General features: G+C 40.8%; 2 protein-coding genes and 1 long non-coding RNA gene across 3 annotated transcripts; all 3 read left to right on the top strand.

Annotated features, from left to right (window-relative positions):
- The first annotated feature begins 112 nt into the window (after positions 1–112).
- On the top strand, positions 113–1,886 carry LOC311251396. The gene is made up of 4 exons (XR_014621396.1): positions 113–292; positions 592–626; positions 727–800; positions 1,802–1,886. It is a non-coding gene; the product is annotated as an uncharacterized lncRNA (long non-coding RNA).
- A 423-nt stretch (positions 1,887–2,309) lies between these two features.
- LOC311272137 (B-cell receptor CD22-like) lies at positions 2,310–7,294 on the top strand (the record flags this gene model as incomplete). Its single annotated transcript, XM_084378303.1, has 11 exons — positions 2,310–2,448; positions 2,747–3,004; positions 3,161–3,430; positions 3,922–4,179; positions 4,632–4,901; positions 5,041–5,301; positions 5,514–5,771; positions 6,032–6,119; positions 6,237–6,294; positions 6,445–6,539; positions 6,637–7,294. 10 exons carry the CDS (start codon positions 2,310–2,312, stop codon positions 6,526–6,528), a joined length of 1,944 nt encoding a protein of 647 aa, XP_084234429.1. The 3' UTR covers positions 6,529–6,539; positions 6,637–7,294.
- A 1,888-nt stretch (positions 7,295–9,182) lies between these two features.
- Positions 9,183–16,378, top strand: LOC311272127 (B-cell receptor CD22-like; the record flags this gene model as incomplete). The annotated part of the gene is made up of 9 exons (XM_084378295.1): positions 9,183–9,585; positions 9,744–9,965; positions 11,487–11,747; positions 12,035–12,295; positions 12,394–12,654; positions 13,853–13,934; positions 14,032–14,092; positions 14,387–14,556; positions 14,709–16,378. The coding sequence occupies 9 exons, from the start codon at positions 9,183–9,185 to the stop codon at positions 14,773–14,775; spliced, it is 1,788 nt and encodes a 595-aa protein (XP_084234421.1). The 3' UTR covers positions 14,776–16,378.
- Positions 16,379–16,518: the final 140 nt, after the last annotated feature.

The following is a 16,518-nucleotide window of genomic DNA, read 5'->3' as shown; positions in this document are numbered from 1 at the left end:
GAACCACCTGAACGAGCCAAAGTCATTAAAAACCACTGTGTGTCCTCACCAGATCCTACCAGTCTTCTTGAACTGTGTGTGTCACATGTTCATGGGTTGTTACACTAACAGATGTGGGAGTTTCTCACAGCTCAGTGTTCTGCTTTTCTCTGCACACAGCAGCAACCTGACTGCAGAGTGAACAGAGAAGAAACAAACCAAGAAACAGCAATAACATGTCATTCTCCATCCTCTCTTATAATGAACCCTCTGCTCTTCATCCTCTTCAGTCAAACTGCCTCGTGGTTCACAGGTACAATGCATTCCTGTTCCTTCACTACACCTGCAGACTGTGTGACATCCTGCCTCAGAGCACATAGAGATGAACTGTAGAGGGCAGGTGTAAATATTTACTATCACAATCAAAAATGTGGCTTAATGCATCCCATACTGCATTTATTATTGCATTTATACTTTGCAGCACAACACAACTTTAGTACGATGTGGGTGTTGGCTCGCATTTGGCATGTCATGCATGTTAATAACCTAAAGAGGAAGTACATCTAGTGGTTTAAGAGCCTGATATCTGTCTTCTGCTCACTGACAACTGAGGAATGGCTTCTTTCAAGACGACGTCCGTCTTCATTGTAAGTAGAATTGTTTGTCGATGTGACTGATACTGTAAACCTCCTGTGTGCATCATTATTTTATCTGCTGACATGTTTTATTGTCTCTGAAACCTCACAGAGAGATCAGAGGAGCAGATATGAGTTTAACTGCAGCAGCGAGTGGATTTGTGGTCTTCCTTCTCTCTGTGTCAGGTACAGTTACATTTACTGCATTTAAAGAGGGAATCTTGACTTTTGCATGAAGTAGCTGTGTGCTCAGCACTTTTACACGCTGTAAACTGAGAATATTTTGGGTTTTCAGAACTTTTCCCTTCTCATCCTGTTTAATCTGTTCTAAAGTCGACCCTGGCTGCAGAAGCACCAGCTCATGTGGAGGACGATTAGTTTGTATCTGCAGCTACTTTTATCACAGTCTTGTATACTTACTTCTTGTATATGTTCGTACATCTGCACCACCGCCTGCTAATTCTGTTAGTGCTGTCGGACCTCGGTGTGATGTTTCCATGCTATATGCACGCAGCTTATCTCACGTCATAGCTGCTTGAAGCAGTTTCACACACTTCAGTGTTCTGCTTTTATTTTTAGTTTTCACACTTGACTCAGCAGCATCCTGAGCACAGAGTGAACAGAGAGAACTGACCAAGAACAGCACAGACTCTAATAGATAATATTTCTCCTCTTATCCTGGTCAGTAAACTGCATTAAAGGTCACAGGTTCAATACATTCCTGTTCACTTCACTGCACCTTCAGACTGGGTGCACATTGAGTTTAACTGTACAAAGCATGTTCACATCTTCCACTCTTCCTTTGTTTGTGTTCATCCTGGTGTCGTTCAGAAATAACATACAAAAGTCATAAAGTGTTATTTATTTAAAGCATTAGTTAGAAAGTGCCTATTAAAGGGAAGTTAACATGTGGGTGGGGTAACATGAGTATTTTGTACAACTTTTCTTCAGCATCTCAGAAAAGTGTGTGAAACATTTTAAATTTTCTGTGTGGAGGACTTTTTGTTGACGCATGATTAAGAACTTCTGATGACAGTAATTAGTCTGATAATGGAGGATTTTGAAGCATGTCCATGTTACCTTTCCCCCACATCATATTGGTAGTATGCTCACCTTTGTCTTATTAACTGATTGTTAACTGAAGTTATTCAGTTTCATTGTGTTTTCTGATGTTCTCTGTGTTACAGTGATACAGGGTCAGAATGGCTGGGGAGTGACTTACAGCTCTACTGAGATCTGTGCCTTAAAAGGATCAACAGTGGACATAAGTTGCACCTACAGATACCCATCCAGAGTAAAGAGAGTTGAGAAAAAAATCTGGTTTACAAAAGTGAGTAATGATGTTGTGGATCTGACAACAGACCCAGAGTATTCACATCGTGTGCAGTATATCTGTGGTAACAACGACTGCACTCTGAGAATCACAGAGCTGAGAGAGAGCGACTCAGCTGAGTACAAGTTCAGATTCATTACAGACCAAGAAGGTGGGAAATATACTGGTTCACCTGGAGTCACTTTGTCTGTCACAGGTAATACTTTCATCTAAATATTTATTAAGTCCTGGGTTTTTTGTGTGTGTGTGTGTGTGTGTTGACATTCAGTCTAAAATTAAGACTTCTGTTTCTTATTCACATATTCAGATCTGCAGGTGAGGGTGAACAACTTAAATGTCTATACCTCTGGGCGCCGCTGGGCATGGCTGAAGTGTCACAGCAGTTGTCTTCTACCTGGTCGTCCTCGCTACATCTGGTACAAGAATGGACGGATCGTTCAGGGACAATCACCTACTTATTATCCAGGCTCCTTCACTCCTACAGACAGCTTTTCCTGTGCTGTAAAAGGACATGAGAACTCCCGCTCTCCTCCACTGTGTGAGTTTACTTACAGTCGTCCACTGAAATAACACCTGGTGGAGCCTTTTGAGCCTACCTTTTGTACTGTACCTTAACTACATGTAATTCAGTGGTATTTGGTGATTCATTGTGCAGAATTGGGTGACAACCAAATCACAGCCCCATGAGATTGTAGACATGATGCATGAATATATTTTTCTGTATCTGCCTTATGTGGATCCTAATGCCAACAAACATATTGAAATTAAATGTTAAATGTGTTCATGTTTTCTCCTCCAGATGTCCTGAGTGTTGAGTCAGAGAGTTCTGCTGCTGAGATAGTGGAGGGCAGCTCAGTGATTCTGACCTGTAGCAGTGATGCTAACCCAGCAGCTAACTACATCTGGTACAAGGAGAATGGAATTGGAAATTTTGACTTTCTCGGTAGAGAGTCACATTTCTTCAGCTCCATCCAGTCCTCTGACTCTGGAAGGTATTACTGTACAGCTGAGAAACAGCCGGGGAGGACATCTAAATACATCTCTATCAATGTGAAATGTGAGTCATTTTATGCCCAACCTAAGAAGACAGCCACTAGTTTTATTTAAGACTTTATGACTAATATTTCCTTATTGTATTTCATTTGATATTTATCTGTAACTCATCTGCAATATTAAAATTAAATGTATAATGTGTTCATGTTTTCTCCTCCAGATGCTCCAAAGCTTCCCTCTGTGTCAGTGAGTCCCTCTGCTGAGATAGTGGAGGGCAGTCCAGTGACTCTGACCTGTAGCAGTGATGCTAACCCAGCAGCTAAATACACCTGGTACAAGGAGAATAGAGATCCAGACCTTCATCCTCTCAGTAAAGAACCACAGCTTGTCTTCAGCTCCATCCAGTCCTCTGACTCTGGAGAGTATTACTGTACAGCTGAGAACGAGCTGGGGAGGAGGACGTCTGAATACATCTCTATTGATGTGACATGTGAGTGAAACACAGGACAGGAGATTAAATGTCACATTCATTGTTTTTTATGTTGCCAGGCCTGTAATACAAACTGGGCTGCGGGGTTTGTTTTCTGTTTTTGTATAACTCTTTAATTTCTTGGATTCTTCTTGTTGACTTTTTGTTGCTTGCTTTTTTGAATGTTGGACTTTGGTTAACAGCATTAAAGCTCGCTTTGTGTTCCTTTACCTGCCTGTCTCTGTGAGCGTCTTGCATTTGGGTCCGTTTTTGCATAATTGTGACATTTTTGTGGCTCTCCAACTTTGTGGAAGTGTAACATTTCACTTCTGGATTTTCTTTTTAACTTGGCAACAACAAGACTTTACCTCCTGTTTCAGTGTCAGTCACCTGCTGTAGTTCACTGAGCAACTGCAGCAGATTTATACTTCTTTCTTCCTCCTGACCTACCTACAAAATAAAGTATTTAAAATGCTCTTTCAAGTGATAATAATCTGTATTCATCTTTACAGATGGTCCAAAGCTTCCCTCTGTGTCAGTGAGTCCCTCTGCTGAGATAGTGGAGGGCAGTTCAGTGACTCTGACCTGTAGCAGTGATGCTAACCCAGCAGCTAACTACACCTGGTCCAAGGAGAACTACAAGCTGCTTCAAAGTCCAGAAGGAAGTTATTATTTCACCTCCATCAGCTCTGAGGATGGAGGGAACTACTCATGTAAAGCTCAGAACCAGTATGGACAGAACTCTTCATCTCTGTTTATAGATGTTCAGTGTAAGTCACACATCCCTCCCAAATCATGCATGCTACTATTAAAGCTAATATCAATGGTGTATGTCTCCAGACTTGCTCCAAAAATGTTTTTGTGTCTGTTGTTGGATAGAAAGTGTCTCTGCTTTGCACATCAGGGTCACTAGATCTGTTCTTGGAAACATTTCATCAAACAAACTCTTTTCATTACAATAAATTACTCTATTACAATAATAACATAAAATAAGCAATCTCTTACTACTTAGTGACCTAACATCCTTTCATGCCCTTACTGCCAAGTTTTAAATTTGCCCAGATATTGACTGAATGCTTTGGGTTCAAGTGATTTGCAAGATAATTTTTGCCTTACCAGAATTGACATTCTCCTTCTTCTTTGAGGCCCCGTCCTGAAGTTCATGGCCTAGTTTTCCTCTGTGTGAAAGTAACCCTACAAAATCTGTACACCTCTCCTCCAGATGGTCCAAAGCTTCCCTCTGTGTCAGTGAGTCCCTCTGCTGAGATAGTGGAGGGCAGTTCAGTGACTCTGACCTGTAGCAGTGATGCTAACCCAGCAGCTAAATACACCTGGTCCAAGAAGAATGGAGATCCAGACCTTCAACCTCTCATTAAAGAACCACAGCTTGTCTTCAGCTCCATCCAGTCCTCTGACTCTGGAGAGTATTACTGTACATCTGAGAACGAGCTGGGGAGTAGGACGTCTGAATACATCTCTATTAACGTGACATGTGAGTGATAATCGTGATTGAAAGCTCTGTCTGCTTCACAATAACAGTCTGAGTTCACTGAGCAGCTCCAGTGGTTGCTGATGGAGATTCACAATATGTGGCTGATTTAATAGTTAACTTGTTAAATCATCTCCTCCAGATGCTCCAAAGCTTCCCTCTGTGTCAGTGAGTCCCTCTGCTGAGATAGTGGAGGGCAGTTCAGTGACTCTGACCTGTAGCAGTGATGCTAACCCAGCAGCTAAATACACCTGGTACAAGGAGAACCAAGAAGTTTTTCAAGGACAAGAAGGAAGTTATCATTTCTCCTCCATCAGCTCTGAGGACAGAGGGAACTACTCCTGCAAGTCTGAGAATCAACACGGACGTTTAGGCTCCGAGTCTGTATTTATTGATGTCCAGTGTAAGTATGACACATGAGTGCTTCTGTTAGTCCAACGATGGATTTACAAGAAGGGACCAGTGGGTTGATTTGTGCTGTTGGAGAAGTGAATTCATGACAGAGACAGAGGGACACAGAGGATGTTTTTGTACATTTCAGTTAACACTTACAAAACCTGTCCTAGTACACAACATGTTACATAATGAACTCTCTTTGTGTATACTCTCCTCCAGATGCTCCAAGACTTCCCTCTGTGTCAGTGAGTCCCTCTGCTGAGATAGTGGAGGGCAGTTCAGTGACTCTGACCTGTAGCAGTGATGCTAACCCAGCAGCTAACTACACCTGGTACAAGGAGAATGAAGACTCACCAACAGCATCAGGACAGATCTTCACCATCACTGACTTCAGAGCTGAACACAGTGGGAATTATTCCTGTGAAGCCCAGAACAGAAGAGGAAGAAATAAAACCACCGTACATCTGACTGTGGCAGGTAAGTTATCCTCATTCACCTGCACACACACCTGTTTACTGCACCAGACCAGATTAACATGTTAATATGTAACAAGTCATAACTGGTGCAAAGAAAACAACATTTCCTGTCTGCGTTCAGAGGCAGTTTTTCTGTAGCTGTGTTCAGGGGGGAACCTCCATCATGTCAGAGGTGGATGACTCTGACTGACTGATTAACAGACAGCATCACCTGGAAAAGTGATTTATTCATTTTCATCACATATCTGTGTGTATTTCTAGTGAATTCAACAATGATAATGAACATCATCAGGGTGACTGTGGTGGTCTTGATGCTGATTCCTCTTCTTCTCCTGAGTCTGTGGACGAGGTAAAACAATCAGAATCCATCTGCTCTTTTATTTTCTTCTTCAGACTTCATTTAGTTTTAGTGATATGAGTTTCTCAATGTTGAATTTTGTATTTGTTGTTGTTGGACTCAATCCAGGAAGAAGAAAACTCTGAGCTCCACCACTGAACCACAGGAACCTGTCCAGATGATAGAGGTGAGACAGAGAGAGAGAGAGAGAGAGAGAGAGAGGCCATCTTGACAAAACTTCCTCTATATCACAGTTATAATAACTTGGCTGATCTGATTTTATGCCGGTTCATGAATGAGGTCCTTTGAGCCTCATTTTTTCGTCTCTCCTCACCAGTTGGACTCTTGTCCTGAGTATGAGAACGTCTCAGACTTCACTGCAGCACAGACAGAAGACACAGAGCAGCAGGACATGCTGTGAAGTCCTGTCAGGTTAGAGACTCCTGCATGGAATAAAACATCCCGACTTTAGATTCACAGTCACAGTCGCAACTCAAACTTTACACATGTTTTGTGTGATTCTCTTCAGATGCAGCTGAACCAGAGGCAGGACTCACCTGATGGACACAAAGAAGTACCACATTGAAACATCACAGAGGAGAGCGAGGCTGTGGAGGATGTGGGGGAAGTGGACACATTTATCTTCAGCTCCAAAAGTTTTCATGTTCAGTTTTCAGTAGCAGCAGCAGGTAGGAGTCAGCAGCACAGACAGTCAGCAGCAGCATGTAGCAGGAAGTTTAGAAGAATGTGGAGTCGGCAGCTTCAACTGAATCACGTCCAGGTGTCAGACATGATTTATTGTTCACATCAGCTTACTGCTTCAACTATGAGAGCTTATTTTTACCTGTACAGTCAGTTATATTATAGAAATTGATGAGTCGTTAAACAAAATGTATTTTGAAATTCTCCAGAACAATAAATAATATTTGAAAAATCTCTGATCAGCTTCTGGGTTTTCACCTGTCCTGGCTGACAAAGCCAATAAAGTGAGTTCAAAGTGAGACAGTGAGCTGAGAGCATCACATTTGACTTCATGTACAGTTTATATTTTCACACATTAAAACCAAACATAAGTCCAGTAGTGAAACACTTTGACAGATGTTACATTTTCCAATTATTTCTGCTGCTGAGTCAAATCAACAGCCAGCTTCCACAACAAGTGAAGGACCTGTTGGACAGCTCTGTAGGTGGAAACATTAGTGTACAAAACCTTTAAGTTTCAGCTTTAAACTAATTATTTTTCTGTTAATTTTTGAGATTATTATTTGTTCACCAGATATCAAGACATCTAAATTCAAATCTGTCCTTTATCTTTGGATTATTTCTCACCTTCTCACATTTTGTGTCCATAAGAATGAAATGTGCCACAGTTTAATGGATCATTGTGATTTGAGATGTTGCTGATATGAAGATGCACAGAGAAAGTTTTTACTGAGGAGGACCTGAACTTATATTTGAGCAGTAAATCTCCATTAAGTTTGATTAAATTCTTTTGGGGTGATTGAACGAAGCAGAGTAGATCCAGGTTGACTGAATGTGAAGCCTTTTCAGAATAAAAGTCCAGGTTTATGATCACTACTCTGAACTATGGACTCCTGAACTCAATCACTACCTGTGATGCTTCATTAATTAAATGTCCAGTGTAAACAAGTCAAAATAAAGTTTTAGTCATAAAATGTGAAAATAAAGTAAATCTGAATGTGATGTAACATTCAGTGATGGAGGATAAAATGTTGTTTCAGGCTCCTGATTCAGTATCTCTCATGTTTCTCTGCCCTCTAGTGGGGAAGTTTAAGTGTGGCACATTCAGGCTTCATCACTGTGACTGCTTCCTCCTCTGTCTGCTTTAAAGGGTCAGTTCACCCAAATTACAAGAAGACACTTCCTCTCTTACCTTCAGTGGTTTGTAGCCATGCAGATAGTTTTGTTTTGTTTCTCAGCACACTGTGAGGTTTGGGTGTTTTCTTCAAATGTTAGGTGACACTTTTTTCTACATGTTGGACATCTCTGCACAGTTCATCAATCTGAACCACCTAAACGAGCCAAAGTCATTAAAAACCATTGTGTTCTTATCAGATCCTCCCAGTCTTCTTGAACTCTGTGTGTAAAACACAGCTTTAGTATGATGTGGGTGTTGACTAGCATTTGGCACGTCATGTATAAACTAAAGAGGAAGTACATCTAGTAGTTTAAGAGCCTGATACCTGTCTTCTGCTCACTGACAACTGAGGAACGGCTTCTTTCCAGACGACGTCCGTCTTCATTGTAAGTAGAATTGTTTGTCGATGTGACTGATACTGTAAACCTCCTGTGTGCATCATTATTTTATCTGCTGACATGTTTTGTTGTCTCTGAAACCTCACAGAGAGATCAGAGGAGCAGATATGAGTTTAACTGCAGCAGCGAGTGGATTTGTGGTCTTCCTTCTCTCTGTGTCAGGTACAGTTACATTTACTGCATTTAAAGAGGGAATCTTGACTTTTGCATGAAGTAGCTGTGTGCTCAGCACTTTTACACGCTGTAAACTGAGAATATTTTGGGTTTTCAGAACTTTTCCCTTCTCGTCCTGTTTAATCTGTTCTAAAGTCGACCCTGGCTGCAGAAGCACCAGCTCATGTGGAGGACGATTAGTTTGTATCTGCAGCTACTTTTATCACAGTGAAGTTTTTTGGAGGAATATTGTTCTCACAGTAAAACCCCAAAAACTGACTGTACTTCTTGTATATGATCGTACATCTGCACCACTGACTGCTAATTCTGTTAGTGCTGTCTGACCTCAGTGTGATGTTTCCATGCTATATGCACGCAGCTTATCTCACGTCATAGCTGCTTGAAGCAGTTTCACACACCTCAGTGTTGTGCTTTTATTTTAGTGGGTGGGTGGGGTAACGAGTATTTTGTACAACTTTTTTTCAGCATCTCAGAAAAGTGTGTAAAATATGTTTTTATTAATTTTCTGTGTGGAAGACTTTTTGTTGACGCATGATTAAGAACTTTTGATGACAGTAATTAGTCTGATAATGGAGGATTTTGAAGCATGTCCATGTTACCTTTCCCCCACATCATATTGGTAGTATGCTCACCTTTGTCTTATTCAGTTTCATTGTGTTTGCTGATGTTCTCTGTGTTGCAGTGATACAGGGTCAGAATGACTGGGGATTGACTTACAGCTCTACTGAGATCTGTGCCTTAAAAGGATCAACAGTGGCCATAAGATGCACCTACAGATACCCATCCACAGTAAAGAGAGTGGAGAAAAAATTCTGGTTTACAAAAGTGAGTAATGGTGTTTATGTGGATCTGAGAACAGACCCAGTGTATTCACGTCGTGTGCAGTATATCTGTGGTAACAACGACTGCACTCTGAGAATCACAGACCTGAGAGAGAGCGACTCATCTGAGTACAAGTTCGGATTTATTACCGACCAAGAAGGTGGGAAATATTCTGGTTCACCTGGAGTCACTTTGTCTGTCACAGGTAACATTTTCAGCTGAATATTTATTAAGTTCTGGGTTTCAATATATTTGTGTGTGTGTGTGTGTGTGTGTGTGTGTGTGTGTGTGTGTGTGTGTGTGTGTGTGTGTGTTGACATTCAGTCTAAAATGAAGACTTCTGTTTCTTATTCACATATTCAGATCTGCAGGTGAGGGTGAACAGCTTACAGGCCTCTACACGCTGGGCATGGCTGAAGTGTCACAGCAGTTGTCTTCTACCTGGTCGTCCTCGCTACATCTGGTACAAGAATGGACGGATCGTTCAGGGACAAACATCTTATTATTATTCAGGCTCCTTCACTCCTGCAGACAGCTTTTCCTGTGCTGTAGAAGGACATGAGAACTCCCGCTCTCCTCCACTGTGTGAGTTTACTTACAGTCGTCCACTGAAATAACACCTGGTGGAGCCTTTTGAGCCTACCTTTTGTACTGTACCTTAACTACATGTAATTCACTGGTATTTGGTGAATCATTGTGCAGAATTGGGTGACAACCAAATCACAGCCCCATGAGATTGTAGACATGATGCATAAATATCTTTCATTGTCTGCGCTGCAACATTAAACAGTTAAATATCAGCTCACACTGGAGATTATGCAGAACAAGATTTACCTTCATGTACCTGTGTTTTGATTCTGGTTAGTTCACAAAACATGAATGAAGACAACGAAGTATCTCACTTCATTCTTTCCACTCGTGTTTCTTTGCCAACTTGTGAAAAGATTTCATGTGCACTCCTCTTATTTAACTACTAGAGTTGATGAGTTAACATGAAACTGTCCAAAGACACTGAACCAGGATCATTTCCTTGATCTGCTTCTTTCAGCACTGATGAACTGTGAGACACTTTGAGTCTTTGTGTGCTTTATGTTTTCAATTTGAATTAAAAGTAAGATGAACTTTAGTTTTTCTAATTTGTGCCGTATGTGGATCCCTAATGCCAACACACTTATTGATATTAAATGTAAAATGTGTTCATGTTTTCTCCTCCAGATGCTCCAAAGCTTCCCTCTCTGTCAGTGAGTCCCTCTGCTGAGATAGTGGAGGGCAGTTCAGTGACTCTGACCTGTAGCAGTGATGCTAACCCTGCAGCTAAATACACCTGGTACAAGAAGAATGGAAATGCAGACCGTCATCCCCTAGGACATCTAAATACATCTATATTGATGTGAAATGTGAGTAAAACGCAGCTGATTTAAATCAACTAATGACAACTTTTTAAAACTTTATTTTTGCTGATCGTGCACTTTCTCCAGCTCTGCCTGTTTCACCTTCACAGTCTGCTGCTGTTGTTCACTGAGCAGCTACAGTCGATGATGAAATGATGTTTTATTTACAAATAGTTTCCAGATCTGCACAGATGTTCATTGATCCAGAAAACCAGCTCTAAAGTTTCAGATGCTCCCAACACATAAATACACATCCAACATCTAATGTGGCCAGAGTCCTGTGATCAACCCTGTCTCTGAGACATGATGTTTATATATCAGTAGTTTGTTTCACCAGATACATGAAAACAAAATTGCTGGCTGGGTTTGATGACAAGGCAACTTTTTTAATATTGTAGAAAGAGATTAAATTACAGAACCAACATCATCAGTTTGTACCATGAATTCACTGGAGGACACCAATGTAGAGGAAGCTTTGACTGCAGAAAAGGAAATATAAAATATATTGATTTTGTATCTTGTGCTAGCCAGGAATATAATATCAATAATTATATAGAGCCACCTTTATTTACCTCTGTGTTTCCCCTTAAAACTGTAAGAACATTCTTCTAGTCTCCTCTTAGAGATTAATATTCATAATTCAAATACTCCACTTTCACTGTGTAATTCATCTGCATCCCAAAATTAATGTTAAATATGTTCATATCTCCTCCAGATGCTCCAAAGCTTCCCTCTGTGTCAGTGAGTCCCTCTGCTGAGATAGTGGAGGGCAGTTCAGTGACTCTGACCTGTAGCAGTGATGCTAACCCAGCAGCTAATTACACCTGGTACAAGGAGAACCAAACACTGCTTCAGGGACCAGAAGGAAGTTATCATTTCTCCTCCATCAGCTCTGAGGACAGAGGGATCTACTCCTGCAAGTCTGAGAATCAGTATGGAGAGATCATGTCCTCGTCTGTATCAGTCGATGTCCAGTGTGAGTATAAAATATAAGCAACTCTGGTGTCCTGCTGACTCAGCGTTAAGGGACATATGACTTGTAGCCACAGTGAACCTGCTTCACATGTTCACACACATATCTCCAGAGATATAATGTGAATTCACTCTTAACTTTGGTCTATTTGTGTAGGTTGAAAGACGATAACTCTAAAAAGGCAAAATACAAGTTTATGTTCACAAAACACATGACCTTAATCCAAATTGTAAATGTGACAAAGCCATCATCTGATGTGAATGACATGAGTCTCTTTAAATCTCCTCCAGATGCTCCAAAGCTTCCCTCTGTGTCAGTGAGTCCCTCTGCTGAGATAGTGGAGGGCAGTTCAGTGACTCTGACCTGTAGCAGTGATGCTAACCCAGCAGCTAACTACACCTGGTACAAGGAGAAACAGAAAGTGATTCTAGGACCAGAAGGCGTCTATCATTTCTCCTCCATCAGCTCTGAGGACAGAGGGATCTACTACTGCAAGTCTGAGAATCAGTATGGAGAGATCAACTCTTCATCTCTCTTCATAGACGTCCAGTGTGAGTAACATGAGGAAGTCACTTAGACTGACAATGAAACTAAAGTAAAATGTTGACTAATATTGATTAGTTGTCTCTCTGTACATGTTCTCCTCCAGATGCTCCAAGACTTCCCTCTGTGTCAGTGAGTCCCTCTGGTGAGATAGTGGAGAGCAGTTCAGTGGCTCTGACCTGTAGCAGTGATGCTAACCCAGCAGCTAACTACACCTGGTACAAGAAGAATGAAGACTCACCAACAGCATCAGGACAGATCTTCACCATCACTGACTTCAGAGCTGAACACAGTGGGAATTATTCCTGTGAAGCCCAGAACAGAAGAGGAAGAAATAAAACCACTGTACATCTGACTGTTGTGACAGGTGAGTTTTTGATGGTAGTATAGATGATATACGTAGTAGATAGTACAGAAAATGACATTTTTAATAATTAATAACACATTTTTCTTAAAGTAAAAATAAGGAATGTATCACCTTGAATGTTTTCAGTAAGAGGAGAACATTGTTGACCTCACCTGGGGATACTGTAGGAGAGGAAGCACTCTGTGAGGCTTCTTCACCTGACAGTCACATCCTCTGGATAGGAGGCAGAAAACAGGAGTGTGTTCCAGTTATCTGGGAGTCAGCCTCAGGAAGGAAGATCAGATCAGATTTTATCTTTCAGGTGAAACAGTGGTCAGAGTCTTTGCACTCTGTTACATAATGAAGGGCTCATAGGAATATAATAATCTTGTTTACATGTGTCGACCTTTAAAATGTTCAAGAACGTGTTCCCTGATGTTTCTGTGGGTGTCCTGCTGCAGTTTCTAGTACAGTCATTGCTTCTTGAGAGTCTTAATTCCCTGTGCACTCAGAGCGAGAGTGTTGTCTTTATTGTTGGGCTCCTGCCAAGCACATCCAATGTGGCTGTTGGCTTTTGTCTTGTGATCTCTGCTGCTCATAATACATGTGGAAATAATGTCTGTTTGAAGCCCAGGTGTGAAAACTGCCCATTTATTGGTTTGTTAGGATGGCGTATTGTTGTTTGCAGATGATACTGTCCTATTGGCTTCTGTAGACCTCGACTGCCAAAACTGATGATGATGAGAAAAGCTCTGATATACTCATTTTACTGCTGTGCATTTACAGAGTGAGACATGGCATGGTTGTTTTCACTTGAGCTAGATTGTACATTTGTACTCAAATACCATCTCGGCCAGTATGTTAAACCATACCTGCTCGGCTCAGTTATATTTTGCAGCGATAAGTAATTGCTGTACAGAAATGTAACTTAGAAACTGTGCCTTACATTCTTTGTCTGGCAGAGCTCACTGTGGAGTTTATTTTTCAGCCTAATCTCTATCATGTCATGTACTATACTACATGTGTCCACAGCCTGACAGATAGTCCACCTTTATTGAGCGGGACATTTATTGATTTAATACACACACGTGCACTATTATTCAGGATATGTTTGTTTTTTTCCTTGTTTTATCATATATCACTGTACGGTACCAACATGCCAAAACATGCTGTAACAGCCTGATTAACTGTCTGTTTTCTTTTGATCACCATTTCTTAGGATCAGGGAAATCAGTGGCTGCTGGAACAATCACTGTCGTTCTCCTGGCTATCATATCCCTCTCTGTCTTCCTGTGGATCAGGTGAGCAGTTCTGTTCAACTGAGTCATTGAATGTTCAATCACAGCAATTCAGAATTAAAACATTCAGTCATTTGTTTTAATTAACTCTCCTAACCAGGAAAAAGAGGACTTCCAGGGAATCTACTGAGGCTGAAGAGAGACTAGACGACAGGGAACAGGTGAGGATAGTTGTGTATTTTACTCCAGAAGAAATAAAACCCAGTCTGCTCCTGTTTATTCATACTGACGAGTCACTCAGTGTCTTTAAGGGCTTCTAGAAAACTCATCTGACAGAGGAGGACTTCATGTTGCACTTTTGACAACAGGGATATTAGCTCCATTATTACCACAGCTGCTTCTGCTTCGGCTGTTTTCATCCTGGTTTCAATCCTCTGCAAGAATGCACTGTTCAAATGAAAGACTCATATAAAATATGTAGCTGAAAGTAATTCTGTTTATGTCTACCTGACCAGGGACAGCCGGAGGAGCAGGACGACTTTCAGTACGCCACCATCCACTTCTCCAACAACCAGGCAGATAATCTGTACTCCAACATCAGACCAGCTCAGCCTCGAAGACACGTGGAGCAACAGGAAGTCGAGTACGCTGCTGTCAGATGTACCAGTGCCAGTACCGCCCCGAGGTGAGCGGCTCTCCACACAGGGACACTGTGCAAGATTTAAATGACTTCACTTTGAAATGCTTTTGGATTTTCCTGATCTGTCTTTATTATCATCACTGTTGGGATGTGATGGGAGTTGTTATATTTCATGCAATATCTTTTTCTTTCCTTAGAGCCAGAGGTCAGGGAGCTGCAGAGGATCCAGCTGTGTTGTACAGCACCGTCAACAAAACCCGCTGACCTGCATTTATAGTCTGATATTTCTGTTTCTTCATAACATTTGTATTAAAGCAGGAATATGCAATAGAGACAATTATATATCCTAGAGAAGCTTCGATTTATGAACCTAACATACACCAGTGTTCAGCTTAGTGGAAGAACGTGTGAAGTATTTTATGATTTTATTATCCATTTAATTGTAAATATAACTTGTAACATGCTTTTTACAGCAACTTGATAAATGAAAGTTCAACTTTTATCTTTGAATTAGTCTCTGACAACTGTTCTTCATCCCAAATCTCCCCTGCAGCCGCCAAAACATACCTGAAGTAGTTGAAAAATACTTGTGAATTACTCTCAGACCAAACCATAGGAGTCTAAGAAGTTAGAAGTGTTATAATAATAATCAGGATATTTAAAAATGAAAACTAATAATGTTAATAGTACAACTATGATAGCAGCTTGTAAATAATACATTGCCTCTTTCCGTTTCTTTCCCTTCCCACTTTGTCATGGTAGGTGGTGGTAATGCACCTTAACGCCGGCTGAGTGTAATTGTTCTTTTTCTACACATTTGTACAGTTATGGTAAGAGGCTCTCTCTCCACCTCCCTACACTCGTATTTTGAGTGTAATTCATTTGCCAAAAAAGAGACAAAACACACAGTAAACAAAGTTAAAGATGAATTTGACTGAGCATTATTGTTTCCTAATTCTCTATAGATATTGTGATGATATCGTTATTTGGGCCGCGATAACTGTGTTGTTAAAATCTGATATTGTGACGGCCCTAATCCCAATACACCTCTTGCCCCGCCCACTTAGCCCTACCCCTCTGTTTTGCACCTTCACATCTACAGTAGTGTGTCCTGACTCTTGTTGGGACAGAGGACAAAGATCTCTCCAAACTGAGGCTTTTGTTGGAGGCACACTTCAAACTGAGGGTTATCAGAACTCTCTGCTATTTCAATGTATTATGGACCTTTTCTTTATAACCAGCTTAAAACAATCGCTACTAGATCACTGATGTCTCAGTAACTAGCTAATGTTACATCATGTTATTTTGTTGTATATGTAACTTTTAAAGTTCAAAGTTCTTTATCTGTTTTCCTGCAGCTCAGTCGCCAGAATAAAATGTTGTCATTTTACGTTTCTGCAAACTACGGCTATCCTAAAATTTGTGTCATACGTACTATATCGACATCTCTACAATACGTGTCATATCATGTTCATATTACCTGTTTATGAGCTGACTTTCATATCAGGATGTGGAGGGTAATGTGGCGTTTCAGCATTTGTAAGCATGAAACCACGTCATTTTTTAATGTCCAGACCCTTACGAACATGCGCTTTTCCTAACCCTAACAGTGTTTTATTTGCCTTAACCTCATCAGACCATTAGCACAGTGTTGCCACGACATGCAATTTAATATTGTACCTAAAGAGACGTACAGAACAGACGCAACATAAAAAAGTTTCAACACATTTGTGGTTTTGAAATGTGTACAGTGCCAACTTATTTCCTGGTGATTGGGTTGTTTATCCTGACCTCTCAGTCTGACTCTTGTGCTTTTGTAACATGTTTATTTTACCCTGGAGATCAATAAAGTATCATACTTACTGAATTCATTGATTAATTGATTGGTTAATAAACTGTTCCAGATTTATTAGGTATTTCAGACCATACTTTCAGGTGACTTTATAACACATTAAACATCTCTTAACATAATGTCTTAGAGTGGACAGATGATTGCAACTGGGCTTC

The sequence above is a fragment of the Pagrus pagrus genome, assembly GCF_965226575.1.
Source record: "Pagrus pagrus genome assembly, chromosome: 2".
In the NCBI taxonomy this organism is placed as follows: domain Eukaryota; kingdom Metazoa; phylum Chordata; class Actinopteri; order Spariformes; family Sparidae; genus Pagrus; species Pagrus pagrus.
This window is presented reverse-complemented; position numbering and strand designations above follow the sequence as displayed.